The sequence below is a fragment of the Falco punctatus genome, assembly GCF_963210335.1.
Source record: "Falco punctatus genome assembly, chromosome: 3".
Taxonomy (NCBI): domain Eukaryota; kingdom Metazoa; phylum Chordata; class Aves; order Falconiformes; family Falconidae; genus Falco; species Falco punctatus.
The window spans coordinates 110,924,952-110,938,910 of record NC_137582.1 but is presented as its reverse complement, the minus strand read 5'-3'; the positions used below and the strand labels follow the sequence as shown (position 1 = coordinate 110,938,910).

The 13,959-nt window shown below is 55.6% G+C and overlaps 3 protein-coding genes across 6 annotated transcripts; all 3 read left to right on the top strand.

Moving 5' to 3' along the window:
• Positions 1-8: 8 nt before the first annotated feature.
• On the top strand, positions 9-6,603 carry LOC308060506 (phospholipase A2, membrane associated-like). Of its 2 annotated transcripts, XM_080379330.1 has the most exons (7): positions 9-792; positions 1,605-1,730; positions 3,059-3,108; positions 3,621-3,765; positions 4,007-4,113; positions 4,443-6,191; positions 6,431-6,603. In XM_080379330.1, exons 2-6 carry the CDS (start codon positions 1,642-1,644, stop codon positions 4,586-4,588), a joined length of 537 nt encoding a protein of 178 aa, XP_080235456.1. In that variant the 5' UTR covers positions 9-792; positions 1,605-1,641; the 3' UTR covers positions 4,589-6,191; positions 6,431-6,603. The 2 variants fall into 2 exon arrangements, 1 of the variants encoding a protein (XP_080235456.1); XR_013926767.1 differs by lacking the exons at positions 4,443-6,191; positions 6,431-6,603 and having other exon boundaries at positions 1,608-4,100.
• LOC308061132 (basic phospholipase A2 daboxin P-like) lies at positions 6,055-7,504 on the top strand (the record flags this gene model as incomplete). Its single annotated transcript, XM_080380682.1, has 5 exons — positions 6,055-6,191; positions 6,588-6,640; positions 6,924-7,068; positions 7,189-7,295; positions 7,380-7,504. 5 exons carry the CDS (start codon positions 6,055-6,057, stop codon positions 7,502-7,504), a joined length of 567 nt encoding a protein of 188 aa, XP_080236808.1.
• An 84-nt stretch (positions 7,505-7,588) lies between these two features.
• Positions 7,589-9,881, top strand: LOC308060507 (basic phospholipase A2 A-like). Of its 3 annotated transcripts, none has more exons than XM_080379332.1 (5): positions 7,589-7,950; positions 8,288-8,344; positions 8,515-8,644; positions 9,120-9,226; positions 9,365-9,881. In XM_080379332.1, the coding sequence occupies exons 2-5, from the start codon at positions 8,305-8,307 to the stop codon at positions 9,487-9,489; spliced, it is 402 nt and encodes a 133-aa protein (XP_080235458.1). In that variant the 5' UTR covers positions 7,589-7,950; positions 8,288-8,304; the 3' UTR covers positions 9,490-9,881. The 3 variants fall into 3 exon arrangements, with proteins under 3 accessions (XP_080235458.1, XP_080235459.1, XP_080235457.1); XM_080379333.1 differs by having other exon boundaries at positions 8,245-8,344; XM_080379331.1 differs by having other exon boundaries at positions 7,589-8,344.
• Positions 9,882-13,959: the final 4,078 nt, after the last annotated feature.

Sequence of the window (13,959 nt, the reverse complement as noted above, 5' to 3'; positions counted from 1 at the left end):
CTGGGGGGCACAAGGGAGATGGGGGGGTGAGCAGGGGTGTGGCAGCAGGGCTGTCTCCCACACAACTGCTCCAAACCCTGTAGGTGAGTGTGATGCTGAGGCTGTCCCCATCCCTCCTGCAAGAGCTCTCTTTCCCCCATCCCACCCAAAGCAAAACTCTGCAGTTGTCACCCCACTTGAATACAGAAAACTTTTTTTTTTTTCTTTTTTTTAACCCTGAAAGTTTAAAAATATGGTGTTACACCCTGTCCTGAGCAAAGGCAGCAGAATGTGAGCAACGGGACTTGGTTCTAACCCCCCTGTGGCATGAGTTTCAAGATACTGCGATTGAACAGCTTCGCCTGAACGATTGCTGAATAAGACCAGACAAATAAACACCAAACTTATCAGGTGTTTGATGAGAACACCTTTAAAACATTACACTTCATGCACAAGATCATCCAGGGACCTAAAACAACTCCCTGGGGGATTTTGCAATTTGCTTTGTGCCTGGACGCTTGGCACCCTGGTGTCTGCTGACAGGGAGGGGGAGTCCTTCTGATCCCCCAGGCTATAAATGATCCCTGAGTCAGTTTTCATTGTGGGAACACCCCACATAACGCTGACATTTCCATCTCTTCCCCGTTAATCCCTATTTAAACCCGCTTCTAGTTAACCAGATGCTTCTCCCACCAACAGATGCCCATCAAAGGCAGCAAGAAACGAGCAATAAATAACTTTATCTACCCTCAACCCCGGGGATCTCCACCCTGCAGGTGGGGGAAGATCAAGGCATACCTGTGCGCTGAAAAGGTAAGAAAATAGTCACATATCAGCTCATCCCATCCAGAGGATGTTGAGCAACACCACACAGAAGACACAAACGTTTTGCAGATCAAAGCACCAGGTGTATTTACATTTCAATAAGTCCCTGAACACACAGATGTTGATACCCCTCTTTGTTTGCTCCATAGAAAGGCTGAAAAGTTTCATGTTTCCAATGGGATAGTAACTTCCACGGGTGGTTTTTAAGCCCTAGGGTTTGTGGCTCTGTGAAGAGAGGGTTTAACTTGGGGTGCTCACTCTCCTGAGATCTCTGTAGAGAGGGAGGATTTAAAACAAGGGGATTTGGTTAAAGCCACCTGTGGATCCCCAGCCTGCTCGATCCCAGCCCTCTGGTCTCTGTTTAGGCCCCAGGACGGTGCCTTTTATACAGGTTTAGCCAAACTCTACGGCAAAACCCCAAGGGATCAGGTCCATCTTTCACCATCGGGCACAACACAGCAGCAAACCTGCCCTGAAGGGCAAGGACCTGCAAGGCCAAAGTGTGTGAGCATGAGCAGCACAGAACACAACAGGGAAAATCTTCCACAATGGAAGTTTTTTGTGGGTGAGGTGGGAAAGGGATACTCCAATGCCATGGTTTTCAAAGTCAGGTGGGGAAAACAGAGGGTTTGGGTGTCGGCGTGATGCCCATCGGTTTGCATCGCAGCATTTTGAGATGGTTTCTTGTGCAGATGGAGAGTGGGTAAGCCACTCGGTACGCCTGAGTGGGGAGGCAGGCAAGCTGCTGCTCCTCAGCCTTTCCTTATCAAGCTTGGATGGCTTTTTATTCCACTTGGCAGCAGGAAATACAAGGTTGGAGGGAAGAAAAGCCCCTGGATGGACATCTCTGCCAGCATTGGAGGACAGCTGGGAGGCGACGTCGCTTCCAGTGAGCAGCTTTGGAGGCTCTCAAGAAATTCCACAAGGTGTTTTCTTCTTGGATACAGACCCCCGAGCCATTTTCTTACAATCCCACCCCTCCACCCCACATTCCCTTCCCTAGAAGGGTGGTTAATTGCAGCGGGTGGAGCCCTGCATACGTGCCTGATACCCTCCATTTGTGTGTGTGCTTGCCTCGTGGTTTCACAGGGAAGATAGCAGCTTTTGTTTCTTATCTCCTCCAGTTTTCTGCCTCCCATGTGTCTTTGTATTGTGTCTCAGTTATGGTGATTAAATACTGTATTCAAAAAGCATTCCGAGCTGGGTTTCCATGGCGTTTCCAGCCTTTGCTGCTGCTGATTTAATTTCGCAGACCCCTTGCCCACACACTCCTGGAGTCTCCTGTGCCCTGAGGGCAGGACCGGAATCCCTTCACCTCCCCTTGCGATTCGGTGTGGCTGGATTTGGATGCAGACATGGATTTGGGGGGGCAATTGCAAGGGAAAGACCCAAAAGAACCCATCTCTGAGGATGCAGGGTGTGAGTTAGCGAAACCAAGTGCCCGCTTGAGACGACACTGAGGCCAAAGAGCCACCTCTGCAGCTGGAGCAAGGATGCAACATCCTCTGTGGTGCCAGCTCTGCACCTCCTGGGCATAAATTGCTTTTGTCCTGACTCTCCAGCCACTAAATCCCTCAGTTTGTAAAACCATGGCCAAGACTTTGTCTGGCCTCATCCAGGAGCTGCATTGGCCCGAGATGGAGATGGCAGAAGTGAGATGGCGGAGGAAGCATCACGCCAGCTGCGCTGATGGCACACCACTATGGGGAAACTCTTGTTTCTGGCAGAGGGAAAGGATGGAAACCTGCTCTTCACCGAGGGGCCACTCAGCGAGACCTGCTCTGCGATGAATAGCGCCGTCAGCGCAGATAGAGGAGGGGGTGGACCTCACCATCTATATAAAGCAAACCCGCCGAGCCGGCAGCCTTGGAGCTGCGAGGTTCAGGCGGGGTAAGGAGAGGGGGGATTTTATTGCTGTTATTTCATCAGACAGCACGTGGGGCGGCGGCGGGAGGCTGCAGGCGGTGAGTTTCTCCATCAGCCCCAGGCAGGAGAACCGCTGTGTCCCAGTACACATCCCTGCCAAGTGCTGCATCCCAAAACCGGAGTCAAGAGGTTCCATCAGGAGTCAGCTGTGTGTACTTGGGCACGGTGATACCTTCAGGATGACATACATCCATGGGGACAGTAACATCACCGTGCAGTGCTGCCAGGGTGCACCCGACCAGCCCCATGCCCTTGGCAGGGGCTTGAGGGCAGCGTCTGTCCTGCCCCTGAGGTGCTGCTCATCACCTGCTGTTGTTTCCTCCTCCAGGGCCAGCCTGAGGATGAAGAATCTCCTCTTTGCCATGCTCTTGGCTTGTGGTAAGTGCCCTGGTTTCACCAGGCCAGGCTGGGATCTCATCTGCATGGCAAAAGAGGTGTACAAACACAGTCTTTGTGCACGATTCAGGTTTTTGTTTAAATTTTGCAGTTTAATGCTTCGTGTAGCACTGCTGTGGTCCTGGAGATACTTGTGACGGTGAGGCTTTGGGATGCCGACATCCATATTTATTTTAAGGGGCTCTGGAGCCTGCTGTCACCTGCTTTCCTGCCTGTGCCAAGCCCACGGCCGATCCTGGCCATGTGGCATTGCCAGCTGCAGGATGCAGGCATGGCACAGCCTGTACAGAGAGCAGGAATACCTTCTGCCAGACGGGATCAGGGAGCTGCAGAAACCAGACATAATCCTGAGGGGGTTTGGGGGGGGCTTCCCATGGTTCACATGCCTGAAAGCATGTATTCCCAGCCCACACCAGACTTTAATTCCTCATGGGGAACTCTGCATGCCCCCTCGCTGGGCACTGGCGTGAGCCCGACCCTCTGCCCCTCCGCAGGGCTGCTGCCAGCTCACGGCAGCGTTTTGGAGCTGGAGCGGATGATCAAGTCGGCCACGGGGAAAAGCGCCCTGCTCTCCTACAGCTGGTACGGGTGTTTCTGCGGCATCGGGGGCAGAGGGACCCCAGTGGACGCCACCGATCAGTGAGTACCTGGAAGAGCATCGCTGCCCGGCTGCGGGGTGCGCAGGGGTCTGTCCAAAGCTCCTCGCTGGCAGTCGCTGGCGCTGCTGTGCTCTGATGGGGCTTTGCACCGTTCCCCAGCCACGTCTTGCTGCTGCCTTGTCATCCCCCTCCTCCCGGGCACCTTAGATTTGATGCTGGACCTTCCTTTATCGTGGGGAGGGGGGGTTGGGGGCAGCGGTTTGACGTGGTGCCCCTCACAGGTGCTGCCACGCTCACGACTGCTGCTACAGGAAGCTGAGAGAGGGCAAGTGCAGACCCCTGATAACCCCCTACCACTTCGACATTGCTGATGGAGACATTGTTTGCAGTGAGTACCGACAGGCAGGGGGTCCCACGGAGGTGGGCAACCAGCACTGCTCCCCGTGACACCCAAGCCCCAGAGCAGGGCACACAGGAGGGCATCCCCCAGGGATGGAACCAGCCTGATACCCGGGTGGGTGCGCATGGGAGGAGGCAGCGTACGATAAATAAATGGGCATTGCAAGGGATGTGAGCAGGTTGGAGAGGGCAAGCACCGGGCACGCTTCCTCCTGTGCTTCCCCCGGGCTGCTCCAGGCATCAGGGTGCCCCGAGGGGACTCCATCGCCGATGCAAGCCAGAAAAGCCACTGCAGAGCACCGTGTTTTCCCTCCACAGGTGATGAGCAGAGCTGGTGCAAGAGAGAGACCTGTCTATGTGACAAGGCGGTGACTTCGTGCTTCGCAAGCACTTTGCATTCCTACAATAAATCCTACCGCTTCTATTTCAAGCTGAAATGCCGAGGAAGTAAGCTCCAGTGCTGAGGAGGGGAAACCTGCACACAAAGTTGCAGATTTTGACTGGCTTTCCCCATTGCTGTGGCAAGAAAAGCCTGACATGGGGGCTGAACAGCCAAAGCCAGCAAGGCTCCCCGCAAGGTGATGCTCAGGGTGAGGAAGGGTGTCCGCGTTACGGATGGAGATCCCCCACTTCCCATAAAGACACGTCAGCTTCCATTTTTTATGTCCCTTCCTCTTCTCTTTTCTCTCTTGATTTAATTTCCCACAGATAATAAAAGGTTTTCAAAATGATTCTCTGTGGTGTTTTTCTGAAAGAGCCACTGAGACTGAGGCACTGCGATGGTGGCGTCCGGGCTGCTGGGTCCGGCGAGCACTTTTGCATCGCACAGCTTAGTCACACCATCTGCCTGACACCCCAATATTTCCATGGTCCCGTCAGCTGCCTGGAAAAGCCGAAGATCCAGCAGCAGCTGGAATTCACAGATCTATCACCAAATCTATACAGCTTGGAGCAGTATCGCTGCTCCGGGTCCCCAGCTATGGAGAAGTTCTTTGCATCAAGCAATGGGGACAAATAAATGCCACCAAATAAAGCTCCCTGGGGTTTGTTAACAAAACAATTCCACAGCAGCGAGCCCTGATGGCAGTCAGGTTTTTTGGCTTTTCTCAGCAACACTAGCTGAACTCGCTCCTGGAGCTAAAAAAATGGTGTACTAAGGGCCAAGTGAGATAGGACCAAAAGGTGTTTTTACAGGAATACTGGAAGTGGGAAAATGTGGGAGGGGATCTGAGACCCTCCTGTGACACTGACGTAAATAAGCTAGCCAAAATCAAGGCTAAAGAACAGTGATTTGCAGAGGAGAGAAGATGTCAAAGCCTTGGCCATCCCAAGGCAGATGCTAATTTAGGAGGGCAGTGAAGTTAGTGGCTAATTTCTCCGTAAGGGATGAGCTCTGCACAGGGGCTTCAACAAGGAGATGAAAAAATCATACAGAGGGAAATAAAGAGAAGTTGCATTCACTCATCCAAAAGTACCTATTTTGTTTCATTCTCCCCTCACGCTGGGCGAGCGTTTTATCATCCGCTATCTGCGTAACCCCGTGTTTCTGGGAACTGCGCGTTTAGAGATGCTTTTATTGCTGCTCATATACTTCTCTTAAAGAATTGGTAACTCACCCTGAATCACCTTTGCAGCGTGGCAGAGGACCAGCTCCCAAACCGTACAACCCCTTGAAAACCCCACACCTGCTTCATTCACGGCTGCTAGGATTCAAAAGCTGAATCAGGGCTATTATTCTCCACCCCGATACAGCGCCGTGGTGCTGGGGAGGGCAGGGGAAAGGTCCTCGGGCATCTCTGCAGGCAGCAGAGAGTGTTGGCTTCCTCCTTGGGCTGGAAATGATGCTGCTTTGCTGGCTCAGCCCTCCCGTGCGTGGGGTATGGCGCTGGGGTGCTGAGGGGGATTTCTTGCATTCCTGTAAAGGGGAAGGATGGCACCTTCTCCTCTGCGGAAAAGCCCAGTCAGCAAGATTTTGGGGAGCCGAGCATCGACAGTGGGGAGCAAACGCTATATAAGGAAAGCCCTGCTGGCTGCAGGGCCCTGCAAGCAAGCGGCCACTTTCCTGAGGTAAGTGAGAATGGACAAAGGCTTCTCCTCTCTTTCTTACTTTAACAAAAGCCGTGGTGGGCGCAGGGAGTGAGGTCCGTGCTGGGGAAGCCGGAGCAAAGGAGAGGCTCCCTGAGGTGCCAGCCCAGAGGCAGAGCGGCGGGGTGCAGCCCTCTCTAGGACTGATCCTTCCTCCAACTTTTCTTCCTTTCCCTTCATTTTGCTTTCTTCCAACCCTCTGTTTCCCATCCCCGACACAGCAGCGCTTTGGGCCAAAGCAACGGCGACGGGCACATCCTCACCCTGCTCATCTGCCCTAATCCTCAGAGCTGGGGAGCATCTCTGCCCTGGACAAGGAGGGAAGCAAACAAGAAAGTGGTTGACAGAACGGGGAAACGGTTTGGTTTCCTTTCCCAGGACTGTCAAAAAGATGAAGTCTCTCCTCACCTTCACTGTGCTGTTTGCTTGGGGTAAGTGTCCTCATCCGCACCTGTCCCACAGCTCTCCATGCAGTTATATCGATGGAAATTGGGACCAGGCTGGTGATTTCTTAGTCTTTCCCCATCACCACCACTCCCAAACACAAACGCTCTCCTGCACCGAGCTGGGAGTAGGTTTCCTCTCAGTTGCATCTACTTGCTTCTAAGACCTCACTCACCTAGCACCAGTTTGGGGGCCAGAGGGATGGAGATGCTGCTGGGGAGCTGGGTGGCAGCATCAACTCCACCAATTTCCACCCCCCTACCCCCCCAGGTTTGTCCCCAGCTTACGGGAGCCTCTGGGAGCTGTACAAGATGATCACAAAGACGACAGGGAAAAACGCCTTGCTGCACTACTCCTCCTACGGCTGCTACTGTGGCTTGGGGGGCAGAGGGCAACCCAAGGACGCCACAGACAGGTATGTACCCACATAAAAATCTCCCTGCCTGAACACAGCCTTGCGTTGTTTCAAATCTGGGGAGGGGGGGGGTAGCAGGAGGAAAACCCCCAACCCTCAGTGCCTCGAGCTCCCCTGCAGATGCTGCCAGCTGCACGATACCTGCTACAACAGCCTCCAGAGCTACCGCTGCAACGCCAAGATGCAGGGCTACCACTACGGCTGGCGCAGCGGCAGCCCCTCCTGCAGTAAGTAGAACCATCGAGAAAGGGGGTGTCACCCCCCCCCCCCCCCAAAGCCAGGGGTGACCTCGGGCTCCCCTCTGCCTGCAGGAGAGGGCTCCTGGTGCGCCCAGCTCTCCTGGGAGTGCGACCGCAGCCTGGCGCTTTGCCTCAAGCAGAGCATTGGGAGCTACAGCAAACGCTACTGCTTCTACCCCAAGCTCTGGTGCCGGTGATGGCAGAGCTGGGATGCAGGGCTGGAACATGCACAGCTTCTGTGTCCGGATCGCCCCGTGTCCTTCTGCATCCAGATCGCCCTAAGTCCCTGCCTCCACGGACCTCGTTAGTGTGGCTGTAAATTTAATCCATGTGAAAATAAACAATGTGCTTAAACCACCCCAGTCCTCCATGAGCTGCTGCTGGGCAGAGAGAGAAATCCCCGTAAATACTCAGTATCATCTTCCCCGAACTCTGCAAAAACTCCATCTCGGCCCCTGCGTCACTCCGGGCAGCAGCCCCCAGGAGAAAGGGGGGGTTTGGCCGGCGAGGGAAGGGGCGTAGCACGCAGTGGGTTTGGGACAGACGAGTCATTTCAGTGCTTCCAGTTGAGAGCCGGGGGGCCGGACACGGAGGGCAGCAGGACGGACTGGGAGCGAGGAAGCGGAGCCGGAGCGATTCCCCGGTGAGCAGCTCCCACCACGGGGGACCCTGGGGGGAGGCAGCAGGCACGACACCGCCGCGCCTTCCGCGCTGCCTTGCTCTCAGATCAAAACTGAGCTGGGAAGTTGCTGCTGCTGCGTGATGCCCTGGGCGGTGGGGCGGGAGGTGGGGGGACAGCTTCAGAAAGCATCTGCTTTTGGCCAAGGGGCAGAGACAGAGATGCAAGGGGGCACAGCTGCCTTCCTCCCTCCAAATTTCAGGACAATTTGACCTGATTTTGGTGAGACGAGGCTCACACGGCAGCACCTGTTGACAGGCCACGCTGCTGGGCTGAGTCAGGCTCCTGTTCCTCCTCCCAGACGCAGGTGAGAGGAAGATGAAGGTCCTGCTGGCGCTGGCAGTGCTGTTCGCCTGCAGTAAGTGCAGCCGTTCCCAGACCCACGGAGGGGAGACGATGTGGGGAGCATCCCAAACCCCTGTGCGCTCCACGGGGAGACTTGCAGCCAACCCCTCTTCTCCCCACTGGTTCCCCAGGCTTCATTTCTGCGTATAACTTGCAAAAATCACATTTTTCTGGTCGCTCTAGGTGTGTTCACAGCTCGTGGAAAGTTCCCACGTGCACCAGGACTCGAGGGAAGCACTGTAGGAAACCTGACCGCCCACGGTTGCTACTCGGGATGGGGCAGGAGTGGCACAGCAAAGGCTTCCATGGACCGGTACAGGCAGCACTGCTCCAGAGGGTTAATGCTGGCCCTGGGATGGCTAACGCTGGCCCTGGGGTGACCCTAGGGCTTGTGAGCAACTCCAGCAGCATCCTCTGGAGCTTTGCAAAATGCAGAGCAGGCGATGGGCAGCAAGAGGAAGGGAACAAGTTTTGGGAAAAGGGGAAAGTGAGGCAGTGGTCACCCCCAGCTCCTGCCCAGTGACAGGCACCTGGAGTCAGTGGGATGGCACCAGCGGGGAGGGGTGGGATTTGCCAGGGTGCACAAGGGCTCTCGGAGCTGGGCAGGGGTTGCACAGGGAAGCAGAGGAGAGGGTTGGCATGGAACGGACTGGGAAGAGCAGCCTCTCAGTGATTTAGAGCGGGAGGAGGAGGCAAGAGGTGGCTCTGCTTGCAGAGCCTGTCTCAGGTTGGTTAGGAGCAGCCAGTGGCATGTTTCAGATGAGGCCAGGCTCTCCTCCTCGCTGCAGGTGCTGCCTGCTCCGCGCCTGCTGCTACGCCAAGCTGGTGGCACGGCGGTGCCGCCTGGGACCGATCCAGCCCCTCTCGGCGCCCCAGGCAGGAATCCCCACCTGCAGTGAGTCCCCACCCTCATGGTTCACGACGTCTCTTTCCAGAGCATCCCTCTCCTTTGTGGTACCTATTTTTGGGGCAGCACCCCAGGGATCTTCCTGAAAAGAAGGTCTCAGGCGTGCTTCCTCTCGGGTCCCTGCAGGGTCCGGGACCTGGTGCCAGAGAGGAGCGTGCAGATGCGAGCGAGCAGCCTGGCTCTGCCAGATGCGCGGCCGGGGTCTGCTCCGGCATCGTAGCAAGTGCCGGGGACGTGCCGGGAGGTGTTGAAGGAAAAAGGCTCTGCAAAACCACCTCCAGGCTGATAAGCAAAGGGCCAGCAGGGCGCTGGGAGCATTTCCCAGCCCTGGCGGGTCTCCTCCTCGGGGCTTTTTGGCTTTGACATCAGGACAACAACCCTCTTGTGAAGTTGCATCATTATACACTGGATGCGAGGGGGGAGAGCAGCACAGATGCGAAGTTTCAGCACAGAAAAACAAGGGAGGGGTGGACACCTGCGACACATCGCTGCAAAGGGCGAGATGGAAGCCAACGCGAGCCTCTCCGCCGACACTCATTTCCCCTTGGCTCGAGCTCCCCGTGCAGCCTGTCAGCTCCCTCTGCTTTTTGCTTCACTGCAGATTCTCTTCTGTTGCTCCAAAATAAAAGCAGAGAGCACAAAACATCGGTCCTCAGTGTGACATGCCTCGGCTGAGCCCAGTGACCACCCTTGCAGGCAGCGGGGAGAAGCTAACCTCTCAGCTGGGTCTCCCCCTGAAATACCCAGAAAAAAAAAAGACACCCAAGAGGTGATGCATCTCCCACCGACATGCGGCTGCCCCCCTGGCTTAACCCCAAGCTTTGGTGGTCTGAAAATTTCCAGTTGCTCCGAGACAGACAAATCAAAGCTGGCGGAAAGGGCGGCGGGCAGGCGTGATGCCACGGGAGGGCTGGGCACTGACAACCTTTGCTGCAACAGGGTGGCCGGGAGTTTGCCTCACGCCCAGTGCGGAGCAAAACATATTTCTCACCAGGAAAGAATGTTTTGGCCCAATTTTGCAGCAACCCCAAGCGCATCCCCTAGGAAAAGGCAGTTCAGGCAGTGGCTGCTTCCCCCCTCACGCTGTAGCATCCCCAGGGTACAGGTTTTCTGCGCTGCAGAACAATCCAGCTGCACTGACCCCCTGGGAGTCAGCACTGCACACCCCCGTGGGGCTCAGCAATGAAATACAGCCACAGAAACAGCAACAAAATGCTGTTTCCCTGGGTGGGGGGAATGATGCCCTGGGCATCAGCAGCTGTAATTCCCACGCTGGCTTACCCCAAAGCTGAAATCAATGGCACTGGGAAATACCCTTTAAATCAGCAATGCTCCCCGCGCTGGGCTGTAACCCTGGCATCAAGCTCTGCCACTCTCCGCATGCAGCAGCGTGTAGTCCTGGGGGGTACAAGGAAGAAGGTGCAGCCCTTCACCCAACGGCTGCTGCTTGAAGGCATAAATCAAGGCTCAAACCCTTGCCGAGATGGGAAGGGGGTGATCACGCAGATTGCAGGCCAGGGTGAGCTGAAACACCCTCTCCCTCTAAAGTCTGGGTGAATTTTAACAATCTATGTATTTTTCTGCTCGGACATCTGGCTGTACAAACCCATTCATGTGGAGCTCCAAGTGCCGATGTGTCGGCCCAGCTACTGCACCCACTCGGTACACTGCGGTAAATTGGGCTGCAAAAGTTGCATTTTGCACGCTGCAAATAAAACCCAAAGTCCACGTCCTCCCAGGAGGCGTTTGGCTTGGGGAGGGCGTTTATTTCATATTTGGAGAAGGGCTACTGCAAACCTGTCGCGGGTAGAGGAGTTGGGGCGAGAGTTTTTAACCTGGGAGCTCAGCCAATTTGATGCACAAAAATATACATTATTCCCCAGGGATAAAAACTGGCTGCGGACTCAGAAAATCTTGAATTACGACAAGTCCTGCTCCATCTAATGGACTTGCCTCCATCCCAGGGGTCTTACATCAGCCTGGAGGGCTGATGAGGCAAATGGCACATACCAGAGGGGGGAAGAGGTTTTGCTGAAGCCCTGCCTCGAGTTCCCTTTTCTCACCATCTCTCAGATTTCCTCGCAAGTCACATCCTTGTTACCTGCCTCAGTTTCCCTATCGGTGACGGGGGGATTTCCTCGCCCTGACTTTGTGCCTGCCCGTGCTGGGGTTCCCTGCAAAGCGCTACACATCTGCAATATCTGCCAGAAGAAAACTGCTGAAATGATTGTTCGGTGCCACGTATTTAATTAGAGATTCTCTCTGAGCAAACGACACAACCATCAATCTTTTTTCACCCTTCCATCATACACCACTTGCATTATTTTTTTTTTGCTTACCCTGCTGCTTGCCTTATTTTGTTTCTACATAAAGGTGAAGCAGACACCTCAGGCAATGGTCCGTGAGCATCACCTGCTCTCTCTTTGAGAGCAAGACTGCAGTGTCCAGCACATGTGGGGAGAGCGATGGGGCACCCCACACGCAAGGGGCATGTAGGCACTGACAAGCTCCTGCTAACCAGAAAACCGGCGTACGGGGCCTTTGCTCAGCCCTGTCTTCAGCCACCACCCATTCGGGAGGACACCGGGACCTTCCTCTGCTCATGATGCTGCATCTCACCCGCCTTGCTAAGTCAAGATGCAGAGGCTGCTGTGCACTGGCTGTGTTTTCTCCCTGCCCAGGTAAGTCACGATGGTGATGGTAAGATACAGAACGGCATTTTCTAACCAAGACCCCAACAAACTAATAGTCACCCAGGAACAAAGTAGTTCTCCTTCTCCCACGGGTTCTCCTGTTTTGCTCAGGGAAGCACTGGGATGCTAACATACCCAGTGCACAGACTCGACCCCACTTCACCAAATCCTCCCCTGCAAAGGGCTCCCCAAGAACAGAGCATCCCCCAGCCAGGACCTCCAGCAGCACCAAGAGGCTCACACACACGGTGAGGATGGCCTGTATTTGCCCACTTTGGGTTCTCCACAGGAGGGGCCTCGCCGAGCAGAGAGATGGTGGCCATAAAGGGGGTGACCAGCAGCACCCTGGGCTCACCCAAACACTGGAGCTGCCACTGCCAGACACAAAGCTCTTCTTGCTGCTCCTCTGCTGAGTACCCCCCCACCAGCTCCCACCTCGCCAGACAAGGTAATGCAGAATGCCTGGCTCACAGTTCCTATCCATAAAATTGGGGTGAAAATGTTCATTTTTGCTGTGGAGGGATGGGATGAGAGATTGTTTTTCTCGGTGCTCCTAACCCACACCTCATCTCCAGTCGCAGGGCTGGCCCCTGCTGGATTCAGTTTGGTTCAATGCTCAGGCACAAGACAGGGAAATTGGTGCTGTCCTACATCGGTTACGGCTGCTGCTGCAACTTGGGAGGATCCAAACAGCCGCTGGATGCGACCGACTGGTGAGCTGGGACCTGGTGAAGGCAGAGTGGGTGCCCCCAGCCCTCCTCACTTCCCTCTCCCTGCGTACAGCAAGGGGAATGCCTGCCCCTCTGCTGGGAGCCAAGATAGCAACACAAAACCCATTGCTCGTCCTTAAAACCTCTTTAAAAGTTGCTTAGTAGCAGTAGCTGATGGGAATGGCGTGCATCGGTGCTTCTTCTGCCTTTGCAGTGCTAGGCAGGGACGCACCGGGGTCCCACCACCACCCCGGCTCACTGCAGCACCCACCAGTGCTCCGCAAAGCCGCTGCAGCAGAGCAACAGCAAAGTAATTAGAGCTGCGCTGACGACACCAGAAAGGCACGCGTCACCCTCCCTCGCTCCTACAGCGCAGGCAGTGCTGAGGAGAACAAGGCTTGACCTAACCTGGACACAAACCCAAGGCGTTTCTCCCGGGGGCTGGTCCCCACCGCAGCATCATCCCCACTGCTGCCCGTCCTGCCCTGACACAACCTTGGGCTCCCAGGTGCTGCCCTGCCCTCGCCTGCTGCTACCTGCCACTGCCCTGCCCTCGCCGCAGCCCCAGAGATCACGTACACCTGCTTCAGCCAGGGAAGCCGGACCACCTGCGGTAAGAGACGGTGGGTCACAGCGCGCAGGCAGGCACGACCACCCACGCTCTCGGGGGCTCACTCGATCAGAGATGTCCTCTAGACCATCCTGGGTTGAAAACTGCTTGCTGGGAAGGGGTAGAAATGAGGGGAAAAGTGCCAGGAATAGGGCAAACATTTTATTTGCTAGGACAACGGTGAAGTTTAGAGCTTGCAGACCTCCCAGAGGAGGGGGCTTGCTGTTGTGGAGCGGGCAGGTACTGAGGTGACCGTCCCACTTTGGACAGGGACCTGGCCCTGCCATCCTGGTCTTCCCAGAACAAACGCTGCTGTTTCATGGCGAGCGGATAGAGACAAAGCACTTCCCCGTGATCAAAGCAAAGATCTACACATACATGGTCAGATAAAGTCAATTAAATGGTCCTTCCAGGGCCACGCGTGGTTCACAGCCAGGTGGCTCCATGCCCCAGGGGAAAGGGGGGGCCTACCCGAGACCCCCCACTTCAACGTGGGGGCTGCTTACGCCTGACAGACACCCCCTGCCCCTCGTACCCCTTGCCTGACGCCATCCCCCTGGATTTCCTTCCAGGATCCAGGACTCTGTGCAAAAGACGGAGCTGGGAGCGCGACAGGCTGCGACTTTGACAAGAATCACCCCAACCTTCTGCGCGAGGCCCCCGTGCCCTCCTGCCAGCCCCCCAGGCTCCACACCCCAGAAACTGGGG